The sequence below is a fragment of the Alosa alosa genome, chromosome 3 (assembly GCF_017589495.1).
Source record: "Alosa alosa isolate M-15738 ecotype Scorff River chromosome 3, AALO_Geno_1.1, whole genome shotgun sequence".
NCBI classification, from domain to species: domain Eukaryota; kingdom Metazoa; phylum Chordata; class Actinopteri; order Clupeiformes; family Clupeidae; genus Alosa; species Alosa alosa.
Window position 1 is genome coordinate 9,544,504 of NC_063191.1, and position 10,000 is coordinate 9,554,503.

At 44.3% G+C, this 10,000-nt stretch overlaps 1 protein-coding gene and 1 long non-coding RNA gene across 2 annotated transcripts in view; both read left to right on the forward strand.

Moving 5' to 3' along the window:
* Nucleotides 1-2,186, forward strand: part of LOC125291593 (neuropilin-2-like) — a 106,673-nt gene extending 104,487 nt beyond the window's left edge. The window contains 3 exon segments of the mRNA XM_048238417.1: nt 1,528-1,776; nt 1,778-1,836; nt 2,159-2,186. Coding sequence (XP_048094374.1) covers nt 1,528-1,776; nt 1,778-1,836; nt 2,159-2,186 — 336 coding nt within the window.
* Nucleotides 2,187-3,522: 1,336 nt separating this feature from the next.
* LOC125292409 lies at nt 3,523-4,983 on the forward strand. The gene is made up of 2 exons (XR_007193186.1): nt 3,523-4,377; nt 4,414-4,983. It is a non-coding gene; the product is annotated as an uncharacterized LOC125292409 (long non-coding RNA).
* The last annotated feature ends 5,017 nt before the right edge of the window (nt 4,984-10,000 follow it).

A 10,000-nucleotide genomic window follows, 5' to 3' on the forward strand; every position in this document is an offset into this window, starting at 1 on the left:
TTTTTCTACATAATAACCCCACCTGCTGTCCTTGGTATTTTCTCTCTCTCTCTCTCTCTCTCTCTCTCTCTCTCTCTCTCTCTCTCTCTCTCTCTTTCTCTTTGTGGCCTGGGCGTCTCTGCCTGTCAGGAATAACCAATGCTGATAAGAGCAAGGCTACTGGAGTAATGAATCTTCACCCTTTTGTAAAGTTGTGATGTTCTATTCCAACACTATTCAGAGCATCTGTTCTCCTCCCCCTGAGAGGCCGTATGAAGTTGACTAGGAGTTCAAGACTGCATTAACGCCAGCATGTACACATGATAGGCATCTTCACCATCACTGAACTCACTCACTCTTAGAACCAGACAGCGCTCCTGGCTCAACACAGGCTTTCTGCCAGGTCCAAAAACAAGTGTGTGTGTGTGTGTGTGTGTGTGTGTGTGTGTGTTTGTGTGTGTGTGTGTGTGTGTGTGTGTGTGTGTGTGTGTGTGTGGTGTCATCAGCCTCATGTGTGTGTGTGTTCTTGTCCTCTGTACAGAGCTGAGACATGTTGACTTTGGGAACAATCAGCTTTTCCATGGGAGGGAACGAGGAGGTGAGTCTCTCTCACTCCTCACTCTCAGTCTGTTCACTTTCCTGTTCTATTTCTCTCCATATCTCAGTCCCTCGTTCATTTCCCTTTCTTTCTCTCTCTCTCTCTCTCTCTCTCTCTCGCCCCACGCTACCCTTTCTGCACTAATTGCACATTTATTCTCTCCATCTGCTGCCTGCTCTCTCTCTCCATCTCTCTTTCTCTCCATCTCTCTTTCTCTCTCTCTCTCTCTCTCCATCTCTCTTTCTCTCATTTCTCCATCTCTCTTTCTCTCTTTCTCCATCTCTCTTTCTCTCTCTCCATCTCTCCCTGTCTCTCTTTCTATCTCTTTCTCTTATTCGGTCGGTCTCTCTCCCTTTCACACACTCACTCACTCACACGCATTCTCTCTCTCCTCCTCCAACACACACACACACACACACACACACACACACACACACACACACACACACACACACACACACTGACTCATACAAACACACACAATCTCTGACTACGCAATAGTTGGGTTTTTCGCAGTCTTTCTTTCTTCTGACATTTATTTGAACAGCAACATCAAACATTTGATCTGCTCATAGACACTTCACCTCTTCACAGTCCCAGCTCACAAACACTGTGTACTTCTGTCAGGAAGAACCCCCAGCCTCCCCCTTCCTCTGCTCTCTATTTCAAATCACTCACACTCAGAGTTTCATATCTCATATTTCTCCAGACAGTTTAAAGGCATATTTGCTCATATCATGTGTTGTTTATCACAATAATAATAATCTCTCTCTTTTCTTTTCCTCCCTCATCTCTCTCTCCTCCTCTCCCCCCATCCCCTGTATACCCTTCTATCCCTCACTTTCTTCCTCTTTTCCCTCTCTCTCTCTCTTCCTCCTCTCTCCCTCTTTTCTCCCCAGGCTACCCCTTCCCTGATTGGAGCACCCCTCCCCAGGCGTCCCTGATTGGAGCGACCCCTCGGCGTCGCTAGGGACCGTCCTCCTCACCCCTCCGGGGCTGAGAGGCGAGGCGGAGCACTCCAGCACGCCTGGCTCTACTCGCTGGACCCCATCCTGCTGACCATCATCGTGATGAGCTCGCTGGGCGTGCTGCTGGGCGCCGTGTGCGCCGGCCTGCTGCTCTACTGCGTGCTCCATTACAGCGGACCTGTCCTCCGCTCCGCCCTGCAGCTGGAGAACTACAACTTCGAGCTGTCTGACCGGCATCAAGCACAAGGTCAAGATCAACCAGCAGCTGCTGCTGCTCGAGACCCTAGAGGGGCCGGAGAGAGAGAGAGCTAGAGGGGGGGAGAGAGAGAGAGAGAAAGGGGAGAGAGAGAGGGGGGGAGAGAGAGGGAGAGAGAGAGAGAGAGAGGGGGGGGGGGAGAGATCAAGGGGAAGAAGAAAGAGTTTGGCTTCTAAGAGACACTTTTTTATCTCCTCTCTCTCTCTCTTAGTACCTTTCTTTCATCTTTCATTTTCATTGGAGGGAGAGGAAGACAAGGGTGCTGGAAAAGAAACCCCCTCCCTTCTCCCTTTCTCTCTCTCTCTTTCTCTCTCTCTCTGTCTAATGGAAACCTTTATCTCGCTTACGTGTGGTCAGAGAAGTGGACAGAGATAGGGGGCGCTAGAGAGGACATCCTCGCCTGACCAGGCTGCTCACTCGCTCTTGCTCTCCTCGTCATGTCATGTTTGCTCTCTCCGTCCCTGCCATGCTGAGGCTAGACTGTGAGAGAATCAGACTTCTCCGTCCACAAAGACCCACCCGGCACTTGAACAGCAGCCCACTGCAGAGTCTCCATCCTGGGGAGGATGGGGGGAGGTGAGACCCCCCCTTCCCACCCTTCACCCATACGCTGGTCCTGGAGGATCTTCTGTCAGGAGCCAGAAAAAAGAAACAGATTTTAAGACATATCAATTGAAGCGCCTATCCCCAAAAAATACGATATAGTGAGAGCCATGTCCGATGAAGAAGCTGAAGAAAAGGTAGATGTATATGACTTTAGATTTCTATATAAAATAAGAAAATACAAACAAAAAAAAAGTATTTCTTGAAAGTGGCCGGTGGAGCGTAGTTGTGAGTGGCACTAGGACTTGTGTTCGACGGTAGTTCTGCTCCTTGCTTCCGTGTCGTGCAAAGCTGTGGCCTAGACGATTGTGGACAGTTTTGTTTGGTTTCCTTGGATTCTTTTTAGGTTCGTTCCTTAGACTTGTGTTTCCAGGACAACGCCAGAGCAGCTTTGTGTTCTATTCCCTCTGTGTACATGCTGTAGTCATCTTTGGCGTCGGGGTCCAAATGACCCCCTGTGTTTAGATCCTTGTTGATTTTAATCTGTTTGTTTGTTTGTTTTGTGTGCTATTTTATGTCATTTTGAGTTCTGTCACAGCAGTCTCTAAATCTAGACAGTCTTGCAGTCGTGAAGGAAAATCAAAAGAATGCGCTCTTCAGAAGGGCCAGGCTAGTCTTTAATGTTTTTTTATTTAGAATTCTATTTGTTTTTGCTTTTGTTTTTTTATTATTATTATTATTATTGTTGTTGTTATTGTTGTTGTTGTTGTTTCCTCTATTCAACACAGTGTGTGACTGTGTGTTAGCCATTAGGATTCTTTTTATCGCAACCTATGGATTGCAGAAAAACTTTGTGGCCGTTGAACAGTGGATGAGGCAAACTCCCCAACCCACACAGAGAGAGAGAAAGAGTGTGGAAGAGAGGGACAGAAAGAGTGAATTTATTCTTTAGCTTTCCCTCTTATTTAACACAACAAATTATTGAGAAAGCAGAGGAAAAGTGCACGTGTGTGTGTGCATGCATGCATGTGTGAATGTGTGTGTGTGTGTGTGTGTGTGTGTGTGTGTGTGTGTGTGTGTGTGTGTGTGTGTGTGTGTGTTTGTTTGTGTTTGTGTGTGTGTGTGTGTGTGTGTGTGTGTGTGTGTGTGTGTGTGTGTGTGTGTGTGTGTGTGGGGGTCAGGGCAGTAACAGGAGATCGTCATGGTAATTATCAAGGGCCTCACCCTATTCCCGGTCACATGGTTGAGCCTTAAGTATACTAGTTACTGGAGGAGGAGAGCCTTAAGTATACTAGTTACTGGAGGAGGAGAGCCATGGACAGAGAGAGAGAGAGAGAGAGAGAGAGAGAGAGAGAGGAGAGAGAGAGAGAAGAGAGAGAGGAAGAGAGAGAGAGAGAGTGGAAGAGAGAGAGAGCAGTTACAAAAAGTCAGATCCACAGCCGCCTTCTGCTCCTCACCTAGGCCTTATACTCCATCATACACTACTGTCCACTACAACAACACAACTAGCATGTCTCTGATTGGTTGATCCTCTTCTCTAACACAACTAGCGTGTCTCTGATTGGTTGATCCTCTTCTCTAACACAAGTAGCGTTTCTCTGATTGGTTGATCCTCTTCTCTCAGTCCTGTGTCCTTCTCTTCCTCTCCCACTGACCACTGAGAGGTTGAGGTGGCATGTTGAAAAACATGTTGACATGTTAAAGAAGGAAAAAATATATAATCAGACTGTTGGTGTTTGTCATGTCACACGGAACAACTGATTGGGTGTTGGGAGAAGGAGAGAATGAGGGAGTGAGTTAAAAACAGAGAGAGAGAGAGAAAGAGAGAGAGGAAGAGAGTTGAAGGGTGTCCTTTCCCATGTGTGTTGGGAGAAATGTGCAAGAAGTGTGTGAGACGTGTGTGAGACTGAGGCATTGCAGACAGGAGGAGCATACACACACACACACACACACACACACACACACACACACACACACACACACACACACACACACTCATGTGCATACACACACACACACACACACACACACATGTGCATACACACACACACACACACACACACACACAGACCAGTGCACAGGCACGGAGACAGCCACCAGGTCATGGGGCTACTGAGAAACTGTGTGAGTGTTTGAGTGTGTGTTTGAGTGCTGTGTCACACACCTCACAGGGGGTCAGAGAGGATGCGCTGAACGCAGCTGGGGGAGGTGGTGGGGTGTAGAAGAAGGGACCCCAACAGCTCGACCACATTAGGACGCCGCGTGACTGACCACACACACACACACACAGACAGACAGACAGACAGACTGCTGGACTCTTTTCCAAGTGCCTTCCTCGGAGTTCGGGGGGCCTTTTCCCGGGACGCAGCCGGCGTGAGTGGCCTGCCTGCCTGCCTGCTCCACGGGGAGCTGGTGTTCCTCTACAGAGATGCGTTGCTATAGTATTACCTCTGGTGTCCAGGCCAGACACCCGTAGACATGGACGTCAAATCCCCCCCGCTGCCCCTCGGCACTGGCCTGGCCAGATAGATCTCACACGTGCATCTGTTTGTAGACTTTGTACAGAAAACGAGAAAAAAACAACAATGTTCTTTTTTTATTGTTATTATTATTATTTAATAAAGGATGAATAACGTACATCAGTGTTTTGGACTTTGGACAGTGTTTTGGAAAAATTATTTGTTTGTGTGTGTGTATGTGTGTGTGTGTGTGTGTGTGGAGACAAAGAGGGAGAGAGGTGTGGGTTAAGAGTGGTCAATCACGCAAGCATACAGTGTAAAACATAATAGCTTTCCTTACTTAAAATGTTCTAGTAAGTAGAATTTAGTTTTTGTCTTTTGTTTAGATTACTTGCCTAAAATGTTGAGGTGGAAAAGTAAACAATCATGTAAACTATAGTTCAATTGCTGAACTTTGTGCTACTGGCTCTCTTCTCTCTGTTATGGGTTCACTGAACTATGAGATGTAATCTTTTGATTGTAATGGGCTGGGATTAACGATTATTCTTTCAACAATTAATCTATAGCGATTATTATTTCGATGCATCGATTAATCTAACGATTCAGTTTTTCAGTCTGATTAGATTTCAATTTGATTATCGATTATCTCCCCATTAATTGACTAATAGCAATTTATACATGTTGATTTACATATCTGAATGAAAAAACATGAATCTCGTTACGTGAGAGAGAGAGCGGGTGGGGCAAGGAAAGGCTGCGTGCGTAAAAAGCGCAGCTCAATGAAATCTTATCTTTAATTTAAATAGGCTGGTTTTGATTTCGTTGCGCCCCACCACAGATTAGTCAATGTATGGGAAACACTGAAGGTGTAAAATTAAATCTGGTGCTATAATTATCCCCCAATGTAATTTCCCCCACTACCTCCCTCTCTCCACCTCAAGCTGGTGTGTGGCGAGCCTTCTGGCACATAATGGCTGCTAACACCCACTTAACCCAACCGGATAGGTCACAGAGGTTCGTTATACTTGAAAGACAGAGACGTGTTTACATTGAAACATACAATAGTTGATTAGGAACAGGGACAGACTTTTAAACAGACAATGAGATAAATAAGGTTTGGCCACCTGATGGACAGGGCCAGGCCGTTACCCAGGAGCAGAACACCCTCTGGGAGTTACTGTGGCAGGAGTTACTAGAAGGAAGTCGCAAGACGTCTCACACACGAGGGGTGACTAACTGTTCATGTGGCAGGAGTTATAAGGAAGTCGCAAGACGTCTCACACACGAGGGGTGATTAACTGTTCATGTTGTGCTTCTCCCAGTCGAGTGATTAAGACAAGCAGACACATATACACTGTTCCTGTTGTGCTTCTCCCAGTTGAGTGCTGCATGAGATGTTCTTTCTCCCATATAATGTGGAGCCAGGAAAACACAGGTCTGGCGGCATTATGGGTAATCTAGACCCGCCCACACACACATCCACCAATCAGGACAGCATTATGGGTAATCTAGAACCACCCACACACACATCCACCAATCAAGACAGCATTATGGAGTAGATGTCCTTCAGGAATATTACTCCAGACAATGAGTAATTTTTTAAAAGTAATTTTAATAATAGCTATAAAGGTCACAGTAGCATTTTTAACATTAGTTCTAGTTTAGTCAAAGTCAGCTTTATTGTCAATTTCTTCACATATACTAGACATACAGGGATTGAAATTGTGTTTCTCTCTATCCCACTGTGAAGAAGAAAAAAAACAACAGATAAGACAAAAAGTGCAACAGATAAGGACATTTTTAACACTAAAAAATAAATAACAACAATATCACAAGACAAAAACACAAGAATGTAACTGTCAGGGATGGGCACAAATACATCAAAATGTATTTTCAAATAAAATACCAAATACCCACCTCAAAAATGTATCAAAATAAACTACAAAATACAGCAGCCAAAAAATGTATCAAAATAAAATACTGTATTTTTGTATTTTGAAAATACTACAAAATACTTATTTCTAAAAGCCTTTTTTCGTCTATCCCTTCACTTGTACATTAAATGGAAAAACATCTGGAAGCAAGAGACTCCTTCCATAATCAGTCAACAGATTAGATATGCTGACCCCTTAGACATCCCAATATAAACCTCTGCCCTGAGAAATGTTTGGTAACTCAAAGAATTCTTCCTTAAGTATACTTATTTACTCTATTGGTGTATTAGATTGCCCACTATGGATCAGTCACAATAACGCAAAGACAAACAATCCAAAGTGATGATTTATTTAGAAATTTAAACTAGGTAGCATTTTAATCTTTTAAGTTATTTAACACCATCACTACCACACTTATGGTGAGTTTCATCACAGTTGAATAATTTTGTATACACCTGAAACTGGTGTGTGCACACAACCTCTATCAATGTAAATACATAAAAAATCAGGTTGTCACATTAATACCATCCAATCAGTTAAGCCAATTAGAAGCCAATAATTATGACATTATCAATAATTTCTTATGTAAAATGTGCAAGAGATTGGAAATGTCCTTGTTTGAGGTAGGAAATTATCTTGTCAAGTCACCATAGCACTGAAATATTTCACAGGTCAGAGAACATAGACAAACTTAAAGTCTAGAAAAAAACAGTAAAACAGAAAATAGAAAGGAAAATAGCAAACTCAAGTGTTGTGATCTAAGCTTGTGAACTCAAGCAGAGACTTTCTAATGAGGAGACACAGCACTCAAAAAATCCTCCATAGAAATGCATGGGGTTAGTTTGTAATGCCAATATGGCAGTTGTCTACACATATCCCATCCCTTTCACGGCAAAATGTTGACATGTGTGTGATGTGAATACATTGAGCCAATCATATGGTCTGTTGTGAAGACATCGTGCCAATCATGTGTTGTGATCTCGCTGGAGCAAGGTTGGTGTCGTGAAGCCTTGCGCACGCGCATTTCTGACGAAATAGATGCCCAATAAGTGCCAAAAAAGCGTTGCAATATGGCCGCCGAGTGGAGAGACTTGCCTAAAAGGACTTTGACTCAAGTCCTTGTGCTGTCCTTGTGTGAGCAAAGGCGTGTGTGTAATGGTGTCTCTTCAGTTGATGCTCTTAAGCACAACTAACTTCTCAAACAGTGTTGCATTCAGTCCAGCAAAGGAAAATAAACACTGTACTGGAGCAGAAGACGGAATGATGGGATTGAACCTTAACCTTACAAAAAGGTTTTTGATGAGGGGATACTGGTCCAAGGATGGCAAGTCCTTCCTTCGGTCCTCTAAAAAATAAAGTGACTCTAGTTCAGCCTTGCTGTGAGTTGACTTCAGGAAAACCTCCACGTCTTCCGTGAAGATGAAGAAGTCCAAGTACAAACAAAGCACCAAGTACCTAGGACTCAATCCAATCTGCAGCACTGCATGTTTTGCGTTGTGATGACTAGTGCAATGTGCATGCCCATAGCAAGTGTGAAACAGCATCACAATTCTCTAGTGACCGAGAGCGGTATCACAGGGGCTTGATCATGCGAGGGTGCCACTGACATACAGAGACAGAAATATCGTGCTTTATAGATAGATATCATCAGTGTTTCAAAGAAAGTATTTTACAGTATTTTGAAAATACAAAAATACACAACACTGAAGTATTTTGATACAAAATACAAAGGCATTTTCATCATCTCAATAAAATACAAATGACAAAAAATTTTGTACAAAATAGTATTTTGTATTTGAAATACTGCCCATCCCTGGTAACAGTTAGCTGAGAAATTGTACATGATGTGCAGAATGCAGAATGATGTGCAAAAAAGGGATGTGTATTGTCAGAGTGCAAAACACTACACACAGCAACTTCAGAGTCCAGAGTTTTGTGCTAAAAGATGCTATTTACAAAAAAACAGCAGCAACTTCAGAGTCTTTGGGGGGGGGGGGGGGGTTCTCTGTCTTTTTGTGCCTGTGTGTGTGTGTGTGTGTGTGTGTGTGTGTGTTTTTTTTGGGGGGGCATGGGGGGGGCAAATGCTTTGCATGTGTGTGTGCACGTGTGTGTGTGTTTGTGTGTGCGCGTGTGGTAGGATGGTGTGGGAGAGTATGTTTGCTGTCAGTCCATATGTGTCAGAGCTTCCTGACAGCCTGGTGGATAAAGCTGTTTGCTAGTCTGGTGGAGAGGGCACTGAGGCTTCTATATCTCTTCCCAGAGGGCAGGAGGCTGAAAACACTGTTTACAGGATGGTTGTTGTCTCTCACAATCTTGGTCGCTTTTCGTGTGAGGCGGGTGTTGCATATATATGTCTTGCAGGGAGGGGAGGGGGGCCCCAATTACCTTTCCATCTGTGTTCACTATGCACTGCAGGGCTTTCCTGTTGTAGTCGGTGCAGCTCCCACCCCACAGTGATGCAGCTGGTGATGATGCAGCTGTAGAAAGTGGCCATGATGGGTGAGGGGGGTTTTGCTCGCTTGAGTTTGCAGAGGAAGTAGAGGCGCCGCTGTGCTTTCTTCGCCAGTGATGCAGTGTTGATGGTCCAGGAGAGGTCCTCACTGATGTGCACCCTCAGGAATTTGGTGCTGCTTACCCTCTCCACAGCAGCACCAGTGAAGGTCAGTGGTGGGTGTTGGATGTGAACTCTCCGAAAGTCAACAACAACCTTCTTGGTCTTGCTGACATTCAGCAGGAGGTTGTTGTCTCTGCACCATGTGGTCAGAAGGTCTACGTACTACGTACCCACCAGAGTTGTGTCGTCCACTCACATGATAGACTCAATCTAAATTAAATTAAAATTAAGTTGATGTCTAAGACCGACATTTATAAGGTACACGGCACAATATTTACCTCCTCTGGTTACAAATGGGGACTTTAAGATTAACTTTCTAGAGACTTCATAGTTCACTGCCTACAGCCAGTAAGACCACCATCCAGACTCAGCACCAGTCACCAAGCAAAAATATTTGAATCATTTATATTATATTATCGTTAATTAAGTAAGACTAACACGTTATTTACCGGTTACCATTATTTCAAATACATGTTTCTGTTCCAGAGCATTACAAAAGTAAAGTTTTTGGTTTAGTTTTTGCTCCATGAAGCAGCTCAAGACCACACACTCTCTCACCCACACACACACACACACATGTACACGCACACACAGATACACACACCACACACACACACACACACACACACACACACACTCATTGTTACAA